The following is a 26,946-nucleotide window of genomic DNA, read 5'->3' as shown; positions in this document are numbered from 1 at the left end:
GTTAGGAGCAAGTATGCTAATCAGGTCCTCAGGAGCACAGGGTGCCCTGCTTGGCCACACAGAGCACCCACCCCCCCTTCTGGCTGCCCAGCCGCCTCTTTTGCCGCCACCTACTATGAATATTCATATATGCATAATTATGCCCCTCATTGATGTGCAGGAAGAGCTCACACTGCGCATGCACAGTTCACAGTGTGTCCCTGTATGAGAAGAACCAAAATATTTTACCTGTCTCTGTGACATCCAAACTTTTTGGAAAGTGACAGGAACAGAACATTTTACTTTCGCTTTACTCTGCAAAATAAGAGTGGGACCTTTGTATTGCAAACCAATTTTATTTTATAAGTGTAGGTTGTCACAAGTTGTAGAGCGGAGAAAACATTCTCACCGCAGGTCAACAATATGCTGTAGTGCGCACTATTCTTTATCGATGCTGCAAGGGTGTGGTGCTGGAATCAGGGTGAGGGCATCTGTCCGTCTATACTCTAGAACAGCTCAATCATAGACTCTCTTGATTTTCCAACGCCAACCCATTTGACTGCAAGAAAAAAAATACACACATGACTTATTTGTTCAGAAGAAATGAATCCATACTACAGTAAGTAATATATACCATATGCGGGATAATAGCCCCCTGGAAAACATGGATACAGCCAACTTCTCCAGACACGAGGAGTCAAATGCAGAGCATTCCAGTTCTGAGAACAGTGTCGAACCCGAGAAGTTCTGTAAGTCTGCTCAATACTACTAAGGATAGGGGAAAAGTAGGAGATCGCTGGGGCTCTGTACCTGCTGCCGATCTCAATTCTTTCTATCGCTCCATAGGAATGAGTAGAGGCAAGGGTCACATTCTGTACCCAGGGCTTTATTCAAAATACAGAAGCCGGGGGGCGTTACGGAGATTGTGGGGGGTACAGAGGTCAGACTCTTGCAGTCTCTAACTTTTCTACAATATCTTCCTGGAATACCCCTTCAAGGTTGGCGTATTGATATGCCAGTCTTGCTAAATTACCCTAATGGTTTTCTACAAGCCCCATTCATGAATTGGACAGTTGCAATATTTTCTGCAAGAATGCAGCCATGTGTGAGTTCACCCTTAAAGGGGTTATTTGGGTATATACATTTTTGATGTATTGCTTGGCCTACTATAAATAAAAGAAAGAAAGAACTATTTACCATCTTGAGTCCTCTGCAGCTCCTGCACTGGTGTCATCCAGTCCCCAGCTTGTTCTTCTGCTTTCTGCTTCTGAGACAGTCTTAGCCCCGCAGTGATGGCTTGCTAATGCCAATCACTGGCTGCCAGTCAGTGTGCCGCCTTAGTAAGACAAGACTGTCTTGGAAGTAAGAAGCAGAGCGACAAGCTGGGGACCAGATGACGCCAATGCAGGAGCTGCGGGAGACTCAGGTAGGTGAATATGTCTTTTTTATTCTTATAGTGGCCCAAGCAATAGATCAAAGATATTGTAATATAATGCAGCATAGAATAATATTTTGTTATATATGATACCATTAACATTTGTATCAAAACCTGTAGAAGGAATTCATTTTATAATTCTACATTTTGAAATTTGCAGAAATATACTACACGAATCTGAAGTATTGAGTCGGAGACATTAATATCTGAGCTGTAAAAAGTGACATTTGCTCAGGATTGTATACATACCAGGCACTCCAATGTGGTTCTCCACAAATCGGATATAGTTCTGTGCCTTGGCAGGAAGTTCTTCCCATTTCCTGGCACCTGTGGTGTCACTCTTCCAGCCTGGCATCACTTCATATTCCACTTCTACCTTTTGTAAAATTTCTTGATTTGCTATGATAGGAAATCATAGGAGTATGTAAAAATCACATTTACAATTCATTTGTGTTGTCCCTGTGGCTGAAATGTATCATCATCTGGATAAGTAAATGGATCACTGGCGGGTTTCCCATCTTTCATACATTTTTTTTTTTTTAACTAAGCCCTGCTAAAGTATTAGAAAGGATTAGAACAAGGCTGCCTTGGGGCCGAGCTTCACTACCACCTGTGGACAGGTGTGGTGCTGTTTTAGAAGAAAGCAGATGTATTTTGAAAACCTTGGATAACCCCTTTAAAATGAATGAACACCAGGACAGACTCCATTTAGAGAAACACTCCAGAAAAAACAGGTGGACTGTGTTCTGCTTGGTGCCTGAGATGGTGATGGGATCCTCTCTTTAGTATTCATTGAATCCCTGTGTCACACTCCGACCCTTTAGGTTCCGCTGTAGTCATAATACAGTGTATAGGTTTTACCAACAGTGTTCCTTTTTAGGTCAGTGGGTGAGAAGTGCCCCCAAACCAAATCTCTATTCAGGGTACTGATGAAAAACAAGTCCTTTCATAAGAACTTCTATTCTAAGTTAAAAGGGGATTCTATTTAACAACTATATAGCAAGAAGCACTAGTAGGCTAGAAACTTTGCAGAGTACAAGGTTGTATGTCAAGTGTTGGTACCTGGGCCTCTCTAAGTCATGTTTTACAGTCACATGGTCAGTTATAGTTTTCTGTTGCTTAGTTAAAAAGATTGTTGACTTCAAGGGGTTATAAGGAGAGCAATGAATGTCCTACATGTTCTGCTCTCTGATACTGCACTTTCTCCTTCTGGTCACCTTGGAAAGTATCTTCCAAGATGACATTAGTTAATATGGAATCCCGGCTGGAGTGTATACACATAGTATACATTCTGCCTGGTATTCCAAGCAGCCGCACCGAAAACTGACATGTTAGTTTTGTACGGGAGCTATTCGTTGAATAGCTGCCGCACAAAACTGACAGTGCAGACAATGTAAAGTGCGGCTCCGGCTGAACTTTACATTGTCTGCTATGGGTAATTGGAATGTGGGCACACCCAAATGCGCCCACATCCCAATCAAAAAGAAATTACGTTCACTGAAACCGGCCATTCTGTGACACGACCAGTGTCATACGTTATGTGAACCTGGCCTTAATATCAATTTCCTATTGGGCCATAAGACTGCAGAAATCAAGAGAACATCTAAGTTTACAAACCTGGAAAGTATGGGATTCTCTTCCCATTAAGTCTGTACGCTACACCAACTTTAATCTCATCCAGAGAGTCTAAAATATCCAGTTTTGTAAGTGCCAAGCTGAAAAGTAAAGTCATATTGTTTAATACATTGCATCTGACAGGTATGAGTCTCAGTTTTTTCTTTATGTGGTTTTTGAAGAAAAAGCCAAGAAAAGGCCCAGTCTTCCCTTAATATGTTTTCTCTACTTTTGATCTATTTCCAGCTTTGGGTTTAAACACTGTATAAAAAAACAGAATGTAAGAATATACCCTTAGGCTTTCTTTTGGCAATCGAATGGGCTTCCAGTCATTAAATCCCCCTGATTTTCCATAATTTAAGATGCCTGTATGTCTTGTAAGTGATATTTTTTTAGGATACTCATTTGATGTATTTTAGTACATTCAGTCTAATGTGTGGATTTTTTTAATCTCATAGGTCATAGCAGGTCACATTCACAAAGAACCATGTGGCCTTGAATGCTTGATGACTACCGCAAACTGAGGACACCCACTGCAATATGGGCTTTAAAATCAGCAGAAAAAAATGTATTTTTATGGGAAAAAACAGCTAGTACAAAGTCAATACAATATAAATAAAAAATAGTATGTATTGTTTTCTGTGGTTTTGCCTTCGTACAGTGTACCCCTCTGTCCTTAGTTCTGTATGTTTGGTAATATACATATACTTACGCAGTGAAACCATTGATCATGTGGGCATATCTTAAAATGACCAGGTCTAACCAGCCACATCTCCTCTTCCGACCTGTAGTTACTCCCCATTCGTGACCGCGAGTTTGAAGAAGGTTTCCAATCTCCTGAGAAGGAGGGAAGGACAGACAAGGTGTTTAATGTCTACCTACAACACACTTTCACTGCAAGGAGGCCAACACTTCTAATACATCTAACAAGATTTCTCAGGCCTGATACTCCATGTTAAGAAACCAGGGCATCTATGACACAGGATTTAGGGGTACAATCATAGAGTTTGTTTATATGTTTAGGGCATATAAGAAGCTCTAAACTCCTCCCAACATCTGGGAAAATTCTATAGGATTTTCCTATAAAAGATGAAGGGACTATAGAATTCTTTCAAACACAGCACTCCTTTGGCCGTCCTCAGCCACACTTTAGAGACAGATGGTTGGTCTATTGACTGTAACTAGCAGGCGTTGTATGATGGTCTACAGGAGCAAATAGTGCTGAGAAGAACACCTAATTTAGTAGATTGTCCAGTCTAAAAAAAAAATTCCATTTTTATACAGTGTATAATGAAAGAATAGAGATTATAGACTGGAATCATCTGTTCAGGATCACAGTCTTTTAACCAGAGTGGAGAACAGTTACAAAGAGTGTCTTCTTTCCTGGGGGATCTGACTGGTCCTGCATTACCCAGACAATTTATTGATTTGAATAAACACTGTGTAATGCCTCATTTCTCCTGTGGTGGCACTGCAGGGAAAATGTACATTTTCTACCTAATTTTGTTTCGGATAACACATGATCCTTGGGGGTACCAGCAGGTCCACACTTTGTTACCATAGAAATCTCGAAAAGCTGTTATAAAAAGGGTAAGAACCTGCTTTACCTATGACTCACAAGGACAGGACATTAAAGGGGTAATTCAGGATGGGGACAAAAACAGCTGCTTTCTTGCTAAAACAGCATCACATCTGTCCCAAGGTTGTGTCTGGTATTACAATTCAGCTCCATTCACTTTCTGGAACATTGCAGCCATGTTTTTCTAAGCCTGAATAACCACTTTAATTTCAATGGGTTTTGCATCCTTCTAAAGCTTCACAGCTCCTACTATACTGCTAATCCCCTATAGAGGAAAGAATACAATATAGGTAAAACAATCTATTGAGCTGATCTGAGGATGCATGGAGTGGCTAGATTGCATGCAGTTGAAGCAATAGTCAGTGGAGCATTCTCTCTAAATCTAGATGCTATTTCCAGTTTGATGCCACACACTTATTTGTAAAACTGCGAATAATGAGATTTTCTTTTACCTTTTTACATCTCTGTCTTATCAGCATACTCACATTTATTTGTTCTGTTGGGAAGGCTCCTATGCCCACCCTAGTGGTATATGCTTTAACCACACCATATACCTCCCCTATATTCTGAGGGGGGATTCCAAGTCCAGTGCAGACGCCTCCCACTGTACAGTTTGACGATGTCACAAATGGGTATGTACCTGCAAGAAAGTTTATAATGGGTGAAGAATAAAAACAATATATATATATATATATATATATATATATATATATATATATATATAGATAGGTAGGTGCCTTGCATTACAAACATAATTCATTCCGGGACTGAATCCACTCTTAAACCAAAGCAAATGTTCCCATAAGAAATCATTAAAATGTAGACAATTGGTTCCACACTGCAAAAAAAAATATTTTATATTCTAAATAACATGTAAAACTAATAAAACAAACACTCAGAAACAGCTAAATATTTAATATTATAAGTTTCTGTACAGTAGAGCAATCAGCATGAGGTGTAAAATGTACAGCAAGTGCATAAACCTAAAAATACAGCAGCAGTTTGTAGATACAGAATGGAACTGCAGATCCCCATAATGCAGTAGAGTATTAGAACAGGCTAGAATAGAGAAGCAGGGCTGCTGTCAGAGGTCTGTGTGGTCACATGACAGCAATGGAGAAGGGGGTGTGTTCAGCATGGACCAATTAGGACTGACAGAGACTGCAAGGAGCATAAATGAACTAGATTTGCATTTCCAGGGAAATACATAGTGCTTGAAAAGAGCACCCCTTTACCATTGACTTCCAGAGTGCCCCTTTACCAGTGACTTCTCTTTAAGAGAAACTTTAACCCTTTATACCGTCCCTGTCGATTTGGGTACAGTCCCTTGAAGAGCGACCTCGGTACCGTCCCTTTAAGAGCTAGTCTGGTACCGTCCCTTTAAGAGCAGCTTGGGTACAGTCCCTTTAAGAGCGTCTTGGGTACAGTCCCTTTAAGAGCGTCTTGGGTACAGTCCCTTTAAGAGCAGCTTGGGTACCGTCCATTTAAGAGCAGCTTGGGTACCGTTCCTTTACGAGCGACTTGGGTACCCTCCCCTCAGCTCTGCTACTTTACTGACTGAACTCTGCTACTTATAATGGTAAAGATCATTGCTCGGTTACCATTACCATGAGAAAAAATCGTTAAGGTCCTTCCATGTTTTATATCTTCTATTGGCCAATAGCGTTTAGAATGTGGCCATTATTTCCAAAGGACCATTATTGTCTATGGGAAGTTCGGGGTCTTTAAACGTTAATTTCTTAAAAACGACAAATCTGATCGAAAAAAAAAAATAGATAGCACACCTCACACCGACGAGGGCTTCGGAACGCAGTTTTAACGGAGTCTGAGCGCAAAGCGGTTTGGGCTGTATTACGCGCTGAAAAATGGCTGGAAGAAGAAGAATACGGATTTCAATATAATACTAGATTTGCATTTCCAGGAAAATACATAGTGCTTGAAAAGAGCGCCCCTTTACCAGTGACTTCCAGAGCGCCCCTTTACCAGTGACTTCCAGAGCGCCCCTTTACCAGTGACTTCCAGAGCGCCACTTTACCAGTGACTTCCAGAGCGCCCCTTTACCAGTGACTTCCAGAGCGCCCCTTTACCAGTGACTTCCAGAGCGCCCCTTTACCAGTGACTTCCAGAGTACCCCTTTACCAGTGACTTTCTTTTAAGAGAAACTTTAATCCTGGGTGCCGTCCCTTTAAGAGCAACTTGGCTCCCGTCCCTTTAAGAGCGACATGAGTCCCTTTAGGAGCGACCTGGGTCCCTTCGCTCTTAATGGGACCCAGGTGGCTCTTAAAGGCACCCAGGTCGCTCTTAAAGAGACCCATTTCGCTCTTAAAGGGACCCATTTCGCTCTTAAAGGGACCCATTTCACTCTTAAAGGGACCCATTTCACTCTTAAAAGGGACCCAGGTCGCTCTTAAAGGGACCCAGGTCGCTCTTAAAGGGACCCAGGTCGCTCTTAAAGGGACCAAGGTCGCTCTTAAAGGGACCCAGGTCGCTCTTAAAGGGAACCTGTCACCCCCCGTGCCGGGGTGACAGGCTCCCGACCCCCCGTTAGAGACCCCTATACTTACCTCATCCCGCCGGGTCCCGCTTCTGGATTCGGTCGGGTCCCGGAGATATCAGCCGCTGCAGCCCGGCGCGCGCTGACAGATGAGTCCAACGCTCATAGAGAATGACGGAGCGCTGGACTCTCCCGTCATTCTCTATGAGCGTTGGACTCATCTCTCAGCGCGCGCGCCGGGCTGCAGCGGCTGAGATCTCCGGGACCCGACCGAATCCAGAAGCGGGACCCGGCGGGATGAGGTAAGTATAGGGGTCTCTAACGGGGGTCGGGAGCCTGTCACCCCGGTACGGGGGGTGACAGGTTCCCTTTAAAGGGACCAAGGTCGCTCTTAAAGGGACCAAGGTCGCTCTTAAAGGGACCCAGGTCGCTCTTAAAGGGACCCAGGTCGCTCTTAAAGGGACTCAGGTCACTCTTAAAAGGAACTCAGGTCGCTCTTAAAGGGACCCAGGTCGCCCCTAAAGAGACCCAGGTCGCTCCTAAAGGGATCCAGGTCGCTCTTAAAGGGACCCAGGTCGCTCTTAAAGGGACATATTTTGCTCTTAAAGGGACATATTTCGCTCTTAAAGGGATCCATTTAGCTCTTAAAGGGACATATTTCGCTCTTAAAGGGACCGATTTTGCTCTTAAAGGGACCCAGGATGCTCTTAAAGGGACATATTTCGCTCTTAAAGGGACCGATTTTGCTCTTAAAGGGACCCAGGTCGCTCTTAAAGGGACCCAGGTCGCTCTTAAAGGGACCCAGGTCGCTCTTAAGGGGACCCAGGTCGCTCTTAAAAGGACCCATTTCGCTCTTAAAGGGACATATTTCGCTCTTAAAGGGACCCATTTCGCTATGAAAGGGAGCCAGGTCGCTCTTAAAAGGACCCATTTTGCTCTTAAAGGGACATATTTCGCTCTTAAAGGGACACATTTCGCTCTTAAAGGGACCAATTTCATGCTTAAAGGGACCCATTTTGCTCTTAAAGGGACATATTTCGCTCTTAAAGGGACACATTTCGCTCTTAAAGGGACCAATTTCACTCTTAAAGGGACCAATTTCATGCTTAAAGGGACCAATTTCATGCTTAAAGGGGCCCATTTCGCTCTTAAAGGGACCCAGGTCGCTCTTAAAAGGACCCATTTTGCTCTAAAAGGGACATATTTCGCTCTTAAAGGGACCCATTTCACGCTTAAAGGGACCCATTTCGCTCTTAAAGGGACCCAGAACGCTCTTAAAGGGACCCAGGTCGCTCTTAAAAGGACCCATTTTGCTCTTAAAGGGATCAATTTTACGCTAAAAGAGACCCAGGTCGCTCTTAAAGGGACCAATTTCATTTCTAAAGGGACCCATTTCACTCTTAAAGGGACCCATTTCTCTCTTAAAGGGACCCAGGTCGCTCTTAAAGGGACCCAGGTCGCTCTTAAAGGGACCCAGGTCGCTCTTAAAGGGACCCAGGTCGCTCTTAAAGGGACCCAGGTCGCTCTTAAGGGGACCCAGGTCGCTCTTAAGGGGACCCAGGTCGCTCTTAAGGGGACCCAGGTCACTCTTTAAAGGACCCATTTCACTCTTAAAGGGACCCAGGTTGATCTTAAAGGGACCCAGATCACACTTAAAGGGACCCAGTTTGCTCTTAAATGGACCCAGTTCGCTCTTAAAGGGACCTAGGTCGCTCATAAAGGGACCCAGGTCGCTCTTAAAAGGACCCAGGTCGCTCTAACGACATGGGTGTCTTTAAGAGCGACATGGGTCCCATACCTTTTGGAGTGACTTGGGTCCCTTTAAGAGCGACTTGGGTCTCGTTCCTTTAAGAGCGAATTGGGTCCCGTCCCTTTAAGAGCAACTTGGATCCCTTTAAAAACGACATGGCTCCCGTCCCTTTAAGAGCTACTTGGGTCCCTTTAAGAGTGATCTGGGTACTTATAATGGTAAAGATCATTGCTCGGTTACCATGACAATCTTACTCATGTCAGTGACACAAAATTGTTAAGGACCTTCCATATATTAAATCTTCTATTGGCCAATAGTGGACATGTGACTGTGGATGTTGTGATACATGCCTGACGAGACCTTAGAGTTCCTATTGGCTGCTATATCTCAGCTATTTGCATATGTGCTGTGATTGGCTGTTAGCGGTTAGAGTGTGGCCATTATTTGCAATGGGCCATTATTTTCTATGGGAAATTTGGGGTCTTTAAACGTAAATTTCTTAAAAACAACAAATCTGATCGAAACGAAAAATAGATAGCACACCACACACCGCCGAGGGCTTCGAAACGCAGTTTGAACGGAGTCTGTGCGTAAAGCGGTTCGGGCTGTATTACGCGCAGAAAAATAGCTGGAAGAAGAAGAAGAAGAAACGGAAGAAGAAGAATATGGATTACAATATAGTGCTTTTCAAGCACTATAATGAGCAGGATATATGTGGGCACATACATGCAGTACTCTCTGTCCGGGGAGAGAAGGGTTACAGCTATGGAGAGATTACCTCCGCGGTCCTGTCCCCTGATGTAAGCCCCAGCCTGAAGTGGATCTGCTATGATTTGGAAGGTGAAAGAGACTTCCTCGGTCAAAGTACAGGGCTGTAGACCCCGCTATGCAGACCATGCTCCTCCTCCACTCACCCTTTCGCCCAGTACAAGGAGAAATATTCCTAGAAAACCCATTCGGTTGGGACCATAAAATTACTTACTTGTAACCATATTTTGTGAACATTTGGTGTCTATGAATAGTTGATTACATCAATAAATGAATTTAACCCAATTTGCTTTGCATGCCTTTATCAGCTACTCCGGCAGTGACAATGGGGCTGTGTGAAGCCTGGAATTAATGAATGAAAGAATCTGATAATTACAGTCCTGGTACTTTATTATATGTCCAACCCACAAGCTAATGACTGTAGAACAGCTTTCTAGTCATTAAGCAGATACTTTGTTTAATCATCATTATGTAATTTATTATATTAGTCCACAATGTGATTAGACTTGTTCTCCCTGTCACACCCCAATGACCCTATAGCGGAAAAATCAGGACAAATCTGTTCATTATTTCTGGCATCTCTCATTCCTCTTCGGAATAGATATACAGTGGCACCTTGGTTTAAGAGTAACTTGGATTAAGAGCGTTTTGGTTTAAGAGCTCATAGTTTTTCAAAATTGTGACTTGGTTTAAGAGCATTGCTTTGATTTAAGAGTTCCCTGTGCTGGGTGGGAGGCGGAGCGGGGGAGGGGCATGGTCTGCATAGGGGCGTCTACAGCACTGTACTCTGACCCAGGAAGTCTCTCTCACCTTCCAAATCATAGCAGATCCACTTCAGGCTGGGGCTTACATCAGAGGACAGGACTGTGGGGGTAATCTCTTCATAGTTGTAATCCCTTTTTTTCCCATACAATGAGCGCTGCTATACTGTGCCCACATCTGCCCTGCTCATTGCTATACTGTACAGTAACTTATAATATCACATATTCAGCTGTTTCTAAATCTTTGTTGCATTTGTTTTATGTTATTCAGAATGAAAAATCATTATTTTTGGGGTGTGGAACCAATTGTCGGCATTTTAGTAATTTCTTATGAGTGGATTTGGATTACAAGCGCGGTCCCGGAACGAATTATGCTCGTAATCCAAGGCACTACTGTATAATTCTATGAGAGCAATACAGTTGCTCAATTCATTCTCAATGGAGCTGCTAAAGAGAGTTACAGCACTAGGCTCTTTCTGACGGCTCCATAGAGCAGGGATCCTCAACTGGCGGACCACGGTCCGAACCCGGACCGCGGAGGCCATCTGTCCTGACCCCGGCTGCAGCTTAGTATACCTGTATACTGGGCTGTGCCGCTCCCTGCACAGTAACTATGAGTGCTTGTAATGAGCGCTCACAGTTACCGTGCAGCAGCACTGACAGAGAGTGACCTATTGGTTCCCTCCCTGTCAGTCACTCTTGGGGCCGCAGCGGTCACAAGAGGCCGCTCTCTGCCTCTGGTTTCAGCGCTTGAGTGACATCACTGGAGAGCAGACGCCAGGACAAGGGGAGAGCGGCCTCTTGTGACCGCTGCAGTGCGGCCACAAAAGCGAAGAGAAGAGGAAATGCCAGGCCGAGGTGAGTATAAGTGTTTGTTTTTTTATGTTATATGCTCTATTGAAGGGGGAGATTGCACAGGGGGCTATATACTACAGGGGGAGAGCGCACAGGGGGGCTACATACTACTGGGGGAGAGCGCACAGGGGGGCTATATACTACAGGGGGAGAGCGCACAGGGGGGCTATATACTACTAAGGGAGAGCACAAGGGGGCTATATACTACATGGGGAGAGAGCACAGGGGGCTGTATACTACAGGGGGACTATATACTACCGGGGGGGAGAGAGCACAGGCGGGCTATATACTACAGGGGGAGAGTGCACAGGGAGCTATATATTACAGGGGGAGAGCACACGGGGGGCTATATACTACAGAGGGAGAGCGCACAGGGGGGCTATATACTACAGGGGGAGATAGCACAGGGGGCCTATAAACTACAGGGGGAGAGCGCATAGGGGGCTATATACTACAGGGGGAGAGCGCACAGGGGGCTATATACTACAGGGGGAGAGCGCACAGGGGGGCTATATACTACAGGGGGAGAGCGCACAGGGGGGCTATAAACTACAGAGGGAAAGAGCACAGGGGGGCTATATACTAATGGGGGAGATAGCACAGGGGGCCTATAAACTACAGGGGGAGAGCGCACAGGGGGGCTATATACTACAGGGGAGAGCGCACAGGGGGGCTGTATACTACAAGGGGAGAGTGCACAGGGGGGCTATATACTACAGAAGGAAAGTGCACAGGGGGGCTATATACTAATGGGGGAGATAGCACAGGGGGCCTATAAACTACAGGGGGAGAGCGCACAGGGGTCTATATACTACAGGGGGAGAGCACACAGGGGGGCTATACACTACTGAGGGAGAGCACAGGGGGACTCTATACTACAGGGGGAGAGCACACAGGGGGACTATATACTACAGGGGGAGAGCGCACGGGGAGCTATTTACTACAGTGGGAGAGCACACGGGGGGGCTATATACTACTATGGGAGAGCGCACAGGGGGGCTATATACTATTGGGGGAGCGCAACACGTTTACTACTGATGTTCAGCTCGGACCTTTACCTGACAATAGATAAATATTAACTAAATAATAACTATCTATATATCTATCTATCTATCTATGTGTACAATATACTACAGATTTTGTTCACCAACCAAAGTCAATGTCAAGTAGTGCAGCATTAGCTCCTTCCACCAAAATCTTCTTTGGGGGGCCATGAAGAGCTTCATACATGAAGTATACGCCATCTCGAACCATTGGCCGTATTTTATCAGCGTACACCTGTAACAATAAAAAAAGTGTGTAAAGGAGGAGTAATATCTGACAATCAAAGGGAATCTGTCAGCTGTATTTCATGTTTAAAACTGCTGACACTATTAGACAGTTGTTAAGGCAAGGAGACACATGGTACCTTTCATATATCCATCTGCGCTTCCAGAACGTAGAAAAAGCAATTTGAAATGTGAATCACAGCTGACAGAGTCACTTAAAGCGTAACTGTCATTTCAGGGTCATTTTTCTGAAAACATTAAATATCAACAGTACAAGCGATTTTAAGAAACTCTGTAATAGGTTTTATGTACTAAAAGTTTCCTTCTGGACTGAAAAAGCAATCTCCCAGCCTCCCCCCTCACATCAAATGAAGCAGGATTTCCATTATGTGGCTATGGAGAGGGGAGGGGCTGAGAGGAGTGACTGAGCACGGAGGATTTCTGCAAAGCAGAACACCCTGCAATCTTCTCTCAGTAAGTTCATAGATAAGCACTGACCTTTCTGACACCTGAATTTAGCGTTTTAGGTGCCCAGAGAGTCTACAAACAGCTGACCTTCATGTCACCTCTTCCTGTTCCCTCATCTCCCTCAGCCCCTCCCCCCTTCATAGGCTTACAATGGAGAGAGCAGAGCCCGTCTTCACTGGCTTCTCTGTAATGAAGACGTGTTTGCCTGATAATGCACAAATAAGAAGTCGGGGGGGGGGGGGGGGGGGGAGGCTGGGAGATTGCTTCTTGAGTACAGAAGGAGGCTTTTTTGGCTGATGAAACCAATTACAGAGTTTCTTAAAATCGCTTATACTACAGATTTCTGCAATAAAAAAAAACATGACAGTTACGCTTTAACCCCTAGACGACCCAGGGCGTATAGTTACGCCATGGAAGTCTGTCCCCAGACGACCTAGGGCGTAACTGTACGCCCTGGGTGTTTCTCCCGCTATGAAGCGTGCTCCGGAGCGGAGCGCGCTTCACAGCAGGTGGGGGCCGGCAATGACCTCACCGGCAATGACACGCTGCAGCGATCGCGCAGCGAACGGCGCGACAGCGGCGTTTAAGTGTAAGTGACAGGGGGAGTCCCCTGTCACTTACCGATCGGGACCCCCGCAGTGTGACTGCGGGGGTCCCGATCGGTAAAACGGGCCGCCGGAGGTCTCTCACCTGCCACCGTGTGGTCCGATCGGCGATCTGCTACACTAAGCCTGCACAGGCAGGCTCAATGAGCAGATCGCCGATAACACTGATCAATGCTATGCCTATGGCATAGCATTCATCAGTGTAGAAATCAAAGAACTCTATGTAAAAGTCCCCCAAAGGTACTTCAAATGTGTAAAAAAAAAAAAGTTAAAAACACTAACACACTACCCCAAAACCCCTCCCCCAATAAAAGTTGAAATCACCCCCCTTTCCCATTATATAAATAAAACATATAAAAATAAATAAACATATAATATACCGTAGCGTGCTTAATTGTCCGATCTATTAAAATATAACAAGCGTCATTGCGAACGGTAAACGGCGTACACGAAAAGAGGGAAAAAAGTGCGCGGATTACCGATTTTATGTTACATTATATATAAAAAAATATTAATAAAAAGTGATCAAAACGTCCGATCTTCACAAATATGGTATTAATAAAAACTAGAGATCATGGCGGAAAAAATGACACCCCATACAGCCCCGTAGGTGAAAAAATAAAACTGTTATAAGGGTCACAATAGGGCCATTTTATTTATAATTAATTGCCAAAAAAAAGGATTTCATTTAAAAAAAAATATATAACATTAGAGAATCTGCGTAAACCTGCATATGGTTGTGTTCGGGCTGACCTATAGAATAATAGTATCATGTCGCTGTTACCATATAGTGCATTACGTAGACACAGGAACCCCCCAAACGTTACCATATTGCATTCTTTTTTGCGATTTCACCAATTTATATCTTCATAAATAATATATTTGGAATTCCATCATACATGTTATGGTAAAATGAAAGACGCCATTACACAGTACAACTATTCCTGTAACAAATAAGCCCTTACATGGCCTTGTAGATAAAAAACAGAAAGTGCTAGAGCTCTTAGAAGGGGAGGAGGGAAAAACGGAAACACTAAGATCAAAATTTGCGCGGTCCACTGGGTCATTTTGGGCCTGGTCCTCAAAGGGTTAAGGCTATGTTCCCACAACATACTAAAGATCACAAAAAACGGCCGCTGTTGTTAAACAACGACTGAAAATAATGTTCATGAATCTTTAGTTCTTTGCGATCTTTAGTAAATCATGGAGCATAGCCTTAAAGGGGTAGTGCGGCGGTAAAGAATTATTGACAGAATAACACACATTACAAAGTTATACAACTTTGTAATGTATGTTATGTCTGTGAATGGTCCCCTTCCCCGTGTCCCACCCCCCCCACCCGTGTACCCGGAAGTGTGGTGCGCTATACACACCTATCACGTGCCGACTCGTCTCCGATCTTCAGTCTGCGATGTCGTCTTCAGACGGCCGGGCCGAATCCCTCAGAGCGTCCTGAGTGCCGGCCGCCCTCTTCAGCGTCATCAGCTGCTCAGCCGCGATTGGCTGAGCATAACTGTGCTCAGCCAATCGCGGCTGAGCAGCTGATGCCGCTGAAGAGGGCGGCCGGCACTCAGGAAGCTCAGAGGGATTGGGCCCGGCAGTCCAAAGACGGCATCGCAGACTGAAGATCGGAGACGAGTCGGCACGTGACAGGTATGTATAGCGCACCACACTTCGGGTACACGGGTGGGGGTGGTGGGACACGGGGAAGGGGGCCATTCACAGACATAACATACATTACAAAGTTGTATAACTTTGTAATGTGTGTTATTCTGTCAATAATTCTTTACCGCCGCACTACCCCTTTAAAGTGAGGCCCCAGTTTAGGGACTCATTTCTGTTACTATGGGAAATCACATTCTTCCGCGATCCTCTGCAGGTGCTGCAGGGACATTAGCCTTACCTTCAGTTTCTTCAGCTGCCCATCTATATCTACCTCCAGGTTCGGAAACATTGACTTATGCTGATGTGCGAGGTTTTTGAACCTACAAAATACGATAATGTTATGATCTCAGTATACGAAACTAATAACTCGAGACGATTTTAATGTTAGATATGTTATATATGAGATAGCCAGGTAGACAGATATGAGACTGTAGATAGATTTTGATTTAGATTTTGAAGTTTTCCCAACCTACGAAGAATATTGTAATGTGTAATTTTAGGTACACTTTAATAGTGAGAGACAGAGTCTAGTAAAAAAAAATCCAGAAAACCACGTTGTATGATTTTTAAACAATTATTTAGAATTTTATTGCATGAAATAAGTATTTAATACAATAGAAAAACAGAACTTAATATTTGGTACAGAAACCTTTGTTTGAAATTACAGAGGTCAGACGTTTCCTGTAGTTCTTGGCTACATATGCAGACACTACAGCAGGAATTTTGTCCCACTCCTCCATACAGATCTTCTCCAGATCTAGGGTCTAGGGTCTGCCGCTGGACAACATTAAAGCGACTCTGTACCCACAATCTGACACCCCCAAACCGCTTGTACCTTCAGATAGCTGCTTTTAATCCAAGATCTGTCCTGCGGTCCGTTCGGCAGGGGATGCAGTTATTGTCCTAAAAACAACTTTTAATCCGGCAGCGCTGTGTCTAACGTCCGGGGCTTACATTTGGATATACATTAGGCTGGCACCACCTCTCTTTCCCTCCTCCCCACCCTCTTCATCATTAGGAATGCTCCAGGCAGCTTGCTTCCTATTCCACACCTGTGGCAGCCAGGCACATGGGCTGGATCGTTAATACACCTGTGTAAAGCTCAAATAGCAGTAAATGTTCCTGGGTCATTCCTAATGATGAGGAGGGTGGGGAGTTAGGACGGAAAGGTGCTGCCAGCCTAATGCATATACAAATGTAAGCCCCGGCCGTTAGAAACAGGGCTGCAGGATTTAAAGTTGTTTTTAGGAGAATAACTGCATCACCTGCCGAACGGACCCCAGGACAGGTCTTGGATTAAAAGCAGCTATCCGAAGGTACAAGTGGTTTGGGGGGGACAGATTGTGGGTACAGAGTCACTTTGAGTTTCAGCTCCTTCCAAAGATTTTCGATTGGGTTCAGGTCTGCAGACTGGCAAGGCCACTCCAGGACCTTGAAATGCGTCTTAAAGGGGTTAATCAGGATTAGAAAAACATAGCTGTCATTCTAGATGACCCATCTTTAATTCATTAACTGAGGTAAAATCTCACGATACATGGCCCTATTTATCCTACCTTAAGTATGATGCAGTCATCCTGTCCCCTTTGCAGAAAAGCAGCCACAAATTATAATGTTTGTACCCCATGATTCACAGTTGGGACTTTGTACCTAGGGTTATACTCATCCTTCTTCTTCCTCCAAATACGTAAAGTGGAATTGATATAAAAAAAAAAAATCTATTTTGGCCTCATCTGACCACATGGCCTTCTCCCATGCCTCCTCTGGATAATCCAGATGGTCAATGGCAAACTTCAAATGGGCCTGGATATGTGCTGGCATGAACAGGGGAACCTTGCATGTCCTGCAGTATTTTAGTTCATGACAACATAGTGTGTTACTTATGGTAATCTTCAGCTCTCATCAAATCATTGACCGGGTCCTTCGTGTAGTTCTGGGCTGATTCCTGAACCTTTTTGGAATCATCCTTTACCCACAAAGTGAGATCTTGCATGGAGCCCCAGAACTAGGAAGACTGACAGTCATCTTGTGTTTCTACCATTTTCTAATAATTGTGCCAACAGTTGCCTTCTCACCAAGCTGCTAGCCTATTCCTGTAGTCCATTCCAGCCTTGTGCAGGTCTACAATTTTGTCTCTGGTGTCTGTAGACAGCTCTTTCTTGTTGGCCATGCTGGAGAGGTTATACGACCAATAATCATTTTGTTTAATAGGGCCTTTAGAGGAGCCTCTTAAAGAAAAATTAACAGGTCTAGGAGAGCTAGAATTCTCGCTGGTTAGTAGGTGATCAAATACTCATTTTATGCAATAAATTATTTGTGATTTTCTGGATTTTTATAGATTCTGCATCTCACATGTGAAGTGTAGCTATAATAAAAATTACAGACCTCTCCATTATTTGTAGGTAGGAATCTCCCAAAATCGTCAGTATTAGGATAGAGCATATTTACAGTAGAAACAAAGCACAGCGCTTTGTTAGGATCGGCCTGTAGCTTGTCAGGCTGCTGGATTTGAAGTCTGTGCCACTCTGCTCTGGGTGCCAGGAAAAGCTGGATCTAGTCCTGGGCAACTGGGAGCCCGACAAGCTGCCAGCTGATCCAAACAAAGGCCTGCACTTTATTCCTACTATAAATTCACTAGTCAGTATATTAAATATAAATGTAGGAGATAGATAGATAGATAGATAGATATGGATAATAGTATGGACGTTTGATACAGAAAGTGGTTTGTTTCTTTGCTATGACTAGTTCACTCCGAGAACAATAATTAAAAGATAAAACAAATTCAATATGCACGACCTGGAAGAAAATTCATCAAAATCTGAAAGGAGGTCACAGACTCGGAGACCGGTGCGTGACGCTTTTGATGAGTATGTTGGTCCTATGCCTTTCTTCGTAGTGCCTATGCTAAGACAAAGAAGATATCAGAATTAGAATTAGTGTGATCATTTTTACACATATTTTTTCTTCTGTCATTTCAGCTTTTTAGATAATTTAATAAGAATTGCATAAACGTATAATATGATGATAAAGACCTATCTGCGTATGGTTTCTGCAGAGGGAAGGACCATAGATCTTTGGTGCACGGCCACTTATGGCGGCATCTAACACTTCTCCCTTATCTAGCCTGGACCTATGCAACTATTTCACTCCTAGGGTATTATTACACGAGCTGATGAAGGCTGATGATAAGGGCTGATCTGCTAGATTGGCGCTTGTTTACTGGGCCTATCACAATCGTTTAGCAAGGGCTGCACGGATATTGTTAGGAATGTCCGTGCAGCCCTTGCCCAAAAAATTAATACATTACCTATCCACGCTCCCCCTCTTGCACTCCTGCGCTCTGCATGCTTCCCGGTCCCGAGGCTGCAATTATTGGATGTATTAACGATGTATCACTATAATTCGTAGTGATGCATGCCCGACTCCCAATGATTTTAGGTCATGGCTGAAAGAAACGATCAGCTGATGATTGTTTCATCGGTTGATCGTTGTCTCTTTTACACAGAGCAATGATCAGCCGAATCGAGCTCAGAATTATCACTCCGTGTAATAGGGCCCTTAGGTGGTATCTTGCATGGAGTATCATACATTGTATGGAGTATATTATATGGACAATTGATGTGATGTGATATATTACATTGAGTATCTTATACTGTAGGGTGTTGTATTGTATGAAGTATCTCATATTATATAAAATATCATATACGGTGTGAGATATGCAATTATATTACTGTGTGCAATAGATAGATACTGTATATGATTTTATTTACAAACTTTCATAACACATTCAAAATATCTTGTCATTTTGTTATAACAATACTTTTTTTTAAGCTATAAGAAAGTTACTAACAGCACAAAGATGTTGTAATATAATTACTTTTTCCCATCTTGAGCTTGTCTTTGAACTTCTTGGAGACCGTCCACTGCCTGATGAAAGTCACACACTGTACGGGAACAAACATCAGAAAGTCATTGAGAAGTATATGCATATATAAATAGAAGAAACAGTTGTAGCATTCATCAATCCAGTGAAAAGGTGACCTCTATTATTGATTCGTGTCTCAGCAAGCAACGTTTCAATCCACTCTGTGAGACATGAAGCAGTAAAAAAATAAGTCACCTTTTTTACACATCAGTCCTTACTGGTTATATTAAAAAAAAAGACATTGTAATGATTTATTGGGGTCTGCTCTTTCCAGACCTGCCATTCACACATCACTGTTCCTGTCTGTAATTAATGACCCATTGATTGTAATAGGTGATCTGTGGCTTGCCAGTAATTTTTGCGGCACTGATCATGGTCCTTTAATGGATCTGTAGCAACTACAGATCCATAAAAGGATCATTTGGAATCAACGGGTACTAAACTACAGATCGATTATTGCGGACAGTATATTACTGATGTGTGAAAGGGGCTTTACTTGACATTTGTGTCTATTGTACTATAAAATCTAGTAGAAAAAAATTGAACCGCATTTCACTGGATCAATGAGTGCCGTGACTACTTTTTCTTTATAGTGTAGATCCCGATCAGGTCTAGGCGTCTGGCATGTATTTTTTCTGTTTGGTAGTGCCTAATTCATATTATTTCTCTCTCTATCTTTTAGGCTGTCTGAAGCATGGCTGCCACCTTTAAAGCCGCCATATTGGATAAAGGGTAAGCTGTTCCAATGGGAAGATGGTCATGTAGCAGAACAGATTTACAATGTCTTAACAACTGGATCCAGCACCTTCAGCTCTGTGTTTAGCACCAGGGACAACACATTGAACATGTCAAATAGCTGTGCATCACGGTGGCTGTTGCTGCAAATTTCTGTGTTGGTAACTTTTGAACCACAAGAGATATTGTAAATCTGATTTAGGCAATTGACGTCTGAGATAAACATGGTGTTCTTTGATGTGTTACAGGATCCCCTTTCATTGAAAAAACTTGCCCTTGATCCGAAATGGTGGCTTTCATGATGGCAGCCATGTTCTAGATATAGCCTAAGGGTACAAACACACTGGGCGTATCTGCAATGGATTTCTCGCTGCAAATTCGAAGCGAGATCCGCTGCGGATCCCTGCCCTGTACACCTTATGGGTAGACAAGCTCGCAGCAGGATAGACATCCCGCTGGGAGTATGTCAGCAGCCCGCCCCGGTAACCCCCTGCCGCCGGATCATATACCTACCTGCTTTCCGCTTCAGCTTGCTTCGGGGCTCCCGGTGTTTTCATGTCCCGCTCAGCCAATCAGTGCGCTGCGGCGGGGCAGCGCACTGATTGGCCGAGCGGGATGTGCCGGCAACCCCCGAAGCAAGCTAGAGCGTGGAGAAGGTGATGTATACGATATGGCGGCGGGGGTTAACAGGGCGAGCTGCTGACATACTCCCAGCGGGATGTCCATCCTGCTGCAAGCTTGTCTACCCATAGAGTGTACAGGGCAGGGATCTGCAGCGGATCTCGCTGCAAATTCGCAACGAGAAATCCGCTGCGGATACGCCCAGTGTGTTTGTACCCTAAGACTTAGGTCCCCTCCATCATTACTTGATTACTCAGATATTTCATTTTCCCTTTTTTTCTGAAAGGTGTCCTAAGACTTTTGACCCAGTGTATTTGTACCAATAGTATATACATTCGTCTGCACTTACCAATATGAGCTCGATCAGATATAATCAGTCTTTTCTCCCAGTCTTTTAACCCTGTAAAAAACAAACAGACTTAAACTATACATAGTAGCATAAGAATATCATCGACTTAACACAGAAATGAAAAAGGATGTACATAGAAAAAATACATACTGCTCCTAAAGCAAAAAAAGAGTGAAGATCGAAGAACCAGACGGAGGTGAACATGAGCTGCAGGGGATCGGGGCTGAGTAATATATGTTCCTTTCCTATTTCTCCCCTGAGCCCTGCAGCATATACATTTGTATTGTTGGGCCAGGATACCCCTTTAATCTCGTTGCCTATCCTAATAGAAGGTGGTAGCTTTCTTCCGGTATGATAGGGGTAACTTCTTTATTTATGTTCCATAAAAGAAACCTCTTCATGTTCAAAGACTTTATTCCCATTAAAGTGAATGTACCATAGAAAATACAAAGGAGTAAATATCATCTTTTTGTCATCTTCCAATCATTTTCCCTTCTATACTTCTGTTCGGCCATGACCCCAATCTTTTTAGCCAGTGATATTTTAATACCGATCAATGATCTTTACCTTTTTTTTCATTTTTTTCTGCCTCTTCGAACAGTCCTGGCAGATGTATGACGACCCCATTACCTGTAGAGATACACAGGAACGCATTAGGAAATGGAGTAAAAATCTTTTACCTCTATCTGTATGACTGAGGGCAATGAGGCTGCCATATAACAGCATTACACTTCACCTCACCACTCTGTAGCGGATACGACGCTTCACAAATATATGGACTTCAGACCAACTGCAGCTAGCCAAGTAATACATCTACTCTGGATAGACCCGCACATGAATTCCCATAAGAGATATAGATTACAAAGTACATAAACCGACTCCTGTTCGATAGGAGGAAAAGCACAATATTAATACGACACCGGGGAAATATGCTGCGGCTCCATTTGTCATCGGTAAACAAGAATATACGACCAGTTAGGGAATTTTAAAAGAGCGTTTTTATAGATCTTCTACCAGCGCAAGATAAACTCGCTGCTTTTTGCCATAAAATCCCATTAAGTAAACAGCCAGTACATTCAGGTAAAGAATAATAGTAATGATTTAATATATAACACTCACTGGAGTGCCGCCAATCTATTCTTGTACGTGGCTTCTACATAAACCCTACAAAACAACCAATTTATTTTGTTGTTTTTATGGTTCTTCTTATCATTTAGCTTTTTTTTATGGCGTGCAGATATTTTATAGATGAATTAGCAGGAATGTCGGAGCTTTGATTCCTGATTGTTTGATCGAGCAGAAAACTCTGCAACTGACTAAAACAATGGAATTCTACAGCAAAGGCCTGAGGGCTGCGGGACGGGAACCCACTGACTGAATGGGGGCTGTCAGCTTAGATCTGCACATGAATGTACAATGGTATTAAGGTTACTCTACTACACTGACTGTCTGTCTGACTATCTACCTATCTGTTCATCTAATATCTTTATACTATCTATCTATCTATCTATCTATCTATCTATCTATCTATCTATTCATCCAATATCTTTATATCATCTATCTATCTGTCTATATCATATATGTCTGTCAATTTCAAATAAGCTTTATTGACCAAATACATATTAGCATTGCCAAAGAAATTAAGGAGGAGGGATGGGGAATGGAGTTAGGGGACACAGGGTGGGATAGAAATCCATGGCATATCATACTTCTGTAAATCAATGGAGGGCACTGACATCAGTGGCGTAGCTACCATAGAGGCAGGGCAGGCAGCTGCTATGGGGCTCGGGGGGGGGGGACGGGGGCGAGGGGAGGAACTAAGCGCCATCCTGTGTCCTTCTGCTAGACCCCTTATGTACTGCAGTGTGTAAGTGACCCAATATTCACTTACACGGAGGGGAGATCCAAGCCAAGTGCAGGAGGCACATTTTATTAGTTTCTGCTATGGGGAAAAAAAGCCCCGAGTGCCTATAGGTAGCCCGGAGACTTAAAACTTAACCTTTATTATTCATGCTATAAAAACAGGGAGTGTTCAAACAACATAGTGCAGTGGTGAAAATAAAATAGATATGGGTGGCTCGTATCTCTCTTACAAGGATGGAGGGGTTGGTGTACATTTAGGCAGAGATAACGGTCAGGATGGTAGCACCTCGGCCGTAGGCGCTAAACTAGTGAACTCAATGTTCTATCGACTTTTACAATATGTGGCAACCAAGCGATAAGCACAAAACACCCTTGGTTGTCCCTGACCGCTAACCTTCCTCTCCTAATACTCTTTCACATTGGAGCAATGTTGAAAGATGCAGACGTGTCCACTCGGGAGCACGCTGGATGTCTGAGTACAGACACCTAGATGCGATTTTGTATACGCATATAACAGCCCCAATAGCAATCACCCATATTCCAATCTAAAATCAGCAGCAGTATGGAGATTGGAGTATTAGATTGGGAGCAGAAATGGATGAAAATCTATCCTGAAAAAAAAAGGACATGTCCTAGTGCAGACCCGGTGCGGACCCATTTTTTTTTGCGGATCCTCTCATTGAAATCAATTGTTTATGGATTGTAACATGTTGGCATCTGTGTTTCCGCAAAAAAATACGGATGAAGTGCATTGAAAAGCAATGAGTAGTAAATTACGAAATATAGAATTACGGAAATACGGATGGAATACGGATGTCCAATCCGTAATTTCTCACGGGTTGTTTCAGGACCAGAAAAAAATACTGAACGTGTGCATAAGGCCTTCCCGTTTTTATAGCATTAATAATAAAGGTTAAGTTTTAAGCCTCCAGGCTACCTATAGGCACTCAGGGATTTTTTTCCCCATAGCAGAAACCAATATTCACTTGCATGCTGCAAAACAAAAAATGGTTAAAAAGCAGATGGCAAGAGACTTACACACTGCAGTATATAAAGGGAAAGGCAGAAGGTAGTCTGCTCCTGCACCTATGTATTTACCATAAGGGCTTCTAATGGGCCCTTATAGTTAAATACAGTGGACTGACAGGGTGAGCAGCATTGTTTTATTCCATTATTTATAGGACTATAGATGGTCAATAGTGTTTTCCAGCTAGAGTCTTAGAAGGAGATGGAAAAACTAATATATATTAAACTGACTTTTGTATTCACAGACAGCACCATTAGTATTATTTAGATATGATAAAAATGTATAATTTGAGCACCATATGGCTGTATTATATGGACACTGAATTGCAGTATTGTGTGGGATCTTGCACACTATATGGTGGTATTATTTGGAAACCATATCAAGGTATTATTTAGCTATTAGATTTTAAATGGTAGTATTGTGTGGAAATATTTATCAGTTCTATAGTGGGCAGTATATGACAGTATTGTATTAAAAATTGTATTATTAACAAACTGAATAGCTTTATGAAGAAAAAGAAGGAGAAGAAGAAGAATTGTTATTTATATAGCGTCAATAGTTTTAGTTAAAAAAAGACTGAGCAAAAGATTGACCGAAATACTAGGAGTGAACAAAGCCTTACACATGTTATTATCAAGCCAAACATGAGGAGCGAGGACATGAGAGCTTACAGACTATGAGGAGAGGGTTGTAGACAGAAGAAAGAGGGGTAAAATTGCTTTGTTGTTACTATAGTCTGGCCATCTTTATTAATAGGATAGTGTAGGTAAAGGTGGGTGAACCAGTTACCAACCAATGTCTAAGTGCTTGGCGTGTGTGTGTGTGTGTGTGTGTGAGGGGGGGGGGGGGGTTGCATGTTAACTATAGTTGCAGGGAAGCTTGTACTAACTCAGTGTCAGGCTCGAAAACCTTATGCCCCCAGAAGAAATTATTTTGAGGGTCCAGCCTTCGGGTATATAGTTCTTCACCATCATACTTGCCAATAGTCCCTGTGTATAACTGGGCAACCAAGGGGTGGGGTTTAAATTAAAGGGGAGATTCTCCACAAATTTGAGGGTGTTTCTTTGTGAAGAAGATGAATGCCTTAAAATACCCTACAATGAAGTATTCAGATTGTGAAAAATACAGTATATGATTAACCCCAGCAGCAAATAATTTGCTTCTCTGGATCCAAAAAGGTGGGCCACATTCTATCATAGGGAGAAAAGGCTTTGAAAGTAAAGATAGTCTGTAATAAGTAATTAAGTTTACCATATGTTGCCTAAAATTCCACTTTTAGCATGTTTGACACCTGCTGAAAAACAGCAGCTAGAATTTGGGAGAGGGAACTCTCGGTTCTGCTTAACAAACAGTGCTGTTTACCATTTGACCACTAGGTGTCACAATATCAAAGGGGATTTATTTGTGTGTTTTAAAGTCACCTTCAAACACTGCCCAATAGCAATGACTAACAAGTCAGGGCTCACATGCAGATTTGTGAATCCCACTGCATGTGGTCACTGGTATATATACATTTTATGGGTAACATTAGATCAAAGCATATTCATACAGTATGGGAATGCACTTACCGATAAAGGAAATTGCTTTGGGATTAATAATGCCACTTGGAAAGAGATGGAAATCGTATTCTTTTCCTTCCACCACAACAGTGTGTCCTGCATTGTTTCCTCCCTTAAGAAGATAAGAAAATGATATATGAATGATAAAGTACTTGAGACCAGACAAGGCTGGGTTAGATAGGAAGGCCAGGGGTTAGTTCCCACCAGAGGGTAGGGATGATACTAGAAAAATTATTAGAGGCTCCTTCATTGCTACAAAAGATCCGCTAAACTTCTTAGGAAATGATTATAGTGGTGACTATGCTGTGAACAGGCACAGATGTTGCCCTAGGGGTGGATTCACATGCGGCACATTATGTAGAGTACATTTCTGCAACGGAAAATCAATTCCATTCATCTGTATGAAGTTGCTTAGACAGCAAGCACATGGTCTTCTGCACGTTCATTTCAGATGGATGTGGCAGTAACAGACAATTTTTGCAACTAAATTTGTAATGTGTGAACCCTTAGGCTCTGTTCACACCACATTTGGAGAATACAACTGAGGTTTAAGTTTTCTTTTCTTTATAGACATATGCAATTCTATAAGAATACTGTGCCCAATAACCATACTGAGCCTACTGTACATGAACAATCCTGGAGCCACATTATAAACCACTTCCACTAATAAATGTAGTGTAGTGTTGTTGGATTTCAACATACCCAGTCATTTTGCTGAGGAGATAAGTCACCATCAGAGAAGTCTAGCAGAGGCCTAGGGTGGTATAACACGGAACGATCATCGTTTGAAAAATCCTTAAATCGTTCGGATTTGAACGATAGTCGTTTAGTGTAATAGCGTACAATTGGTCGTTGGTCGTTTAATAGAATTTAGACCTATTTTTATCGTTGATCGTCCGCATGTAATAAGACGTTGTTCGGTCATTTGCAGTAGCGACGAACGCAGTGACGACAACAGGATGACCGCAAGAACGATCATAAGTAACGATCATCATTCTGTATAATTAGGTGAACGATTTCAAGTCATTCGCCATAGCGGTCGTTTGAGTTAGTTTATTGTTGATTGTAAAAAAAAAACGCTTTGTGTAATAGTACCCTTACTCCCCTTTGCCTACTCAGAATACATGCATGCCCAGCATGTGTATGTGGGGGTTGAGATAGCTATGAGTGCGGACACACTGAGGATTCCCCAACGTCATAGGAATAACTGAACATAGAGACGTGGTGGAAGTTGTTGAAGGAGGCAGTAGCTACCAGTGGCATGGACTATGGCAACCATACACTATGGGGGACATTTATGAAAGTCCCACCTAAGGCAACGGACAGGGAGATGGCGCAGAATCACCCATTTTCTTTGGCGCGTACGTGTGTACATGGAGTGTAATATCGCCGGCAGCGAACAGGGAATGAGGAGCAAGCAAGTGCTGACCTGACATTCGCTTGCTCCTCCAAATCGACCCATGTAATAGAGCCTTAAATCTACTAACCTAGCACAGATTACTAAACAAATAGATAAACACAGCACTGCTATATCTATTCTGTGCTCATTTAAATAACCTGTATAAGTAGCAAATCCAAAAAACTCCTATACAGAAATACTTTAGGTAAAGTAGTCATGCCACGTTATGT

At 43.0% G+C, this 26,946-nt stretch overlaps 1 protein-coding gene across 1 annotated transcript in view; it reads right to left on the bottom strand.

Annotated features, from left to right (window-relative positions):
- Positions 1-324: 324 nt before the first annotated feature.
- ADSS1 (adenylosuccinate synthase 1) overlaps positions 325-26,946 on the bottom strand; it is a 41,814-nt gene continuing 15,192 nt past the window's right edge. The window contains exons 2-13 of the mRNA XM_069950918.1: positions 25,327-25,429; positions 21,436-21,498; positions 20,869-20,919; positions 19,116-19,182; positions 18,035-18,142; positions 15,480-15,561; positions 12,387-12,513; positions 5,093-5,247; positions 3,741-3,865; positions 3,032-3,129; positions 1,664-1,813; positions 325-538 (exon numbers count right to left, since the gene is read on the bottom strand). Coding sequence (XP_069807019.1) covers positions 486-538; positions 1,664-1,813; positions 3,032-3,129; positions 3,741-3,865; positions 5,093-5,247; positions 12,387-12,513; positions 15,480-15,561; positions 18,035-18,142; positions 19,116-19,182; positions 20,869-20,919; positions 21,436-21,498; positions 25,327-25,429 — 1,182 coding nt within the window. The 3' untranslated portion in view covers positions 325-485. The remainder of the gene's footprint in view (positions 539-1,663; positions 1,814-3,031; positions 3,130-3,740; positions 3,866-5,092; positions 5,248-12,386; positions 12,514-15,479; positions 15,562-18,034; positions 18,143-19,115; positions 19,183-20,868; positions 20,920-21,435; positions 21,499-25,326; positions 25,430-26,946) is intronic.

This window comes from Dendropsophus ebraccatus, chromosome 13, assembly GCF_027789765.1.
Source record: "Dendropsophus ebraccatus isolate aDenEbr1 chromosome 13, aDenEbr1.pat, whole genome shotgun sequence".
Lineage (NCBI taxonomy): Eukaryota > Metazoa > Chordata > Amphibia > Anura > Hylidae > Dendropsophus > Dendropsophus ebraccatus.
Note: the sequence above shows the minus strand (reverse complement) of the source record. Positions and strands in the feature narration are given on the sequence as shown.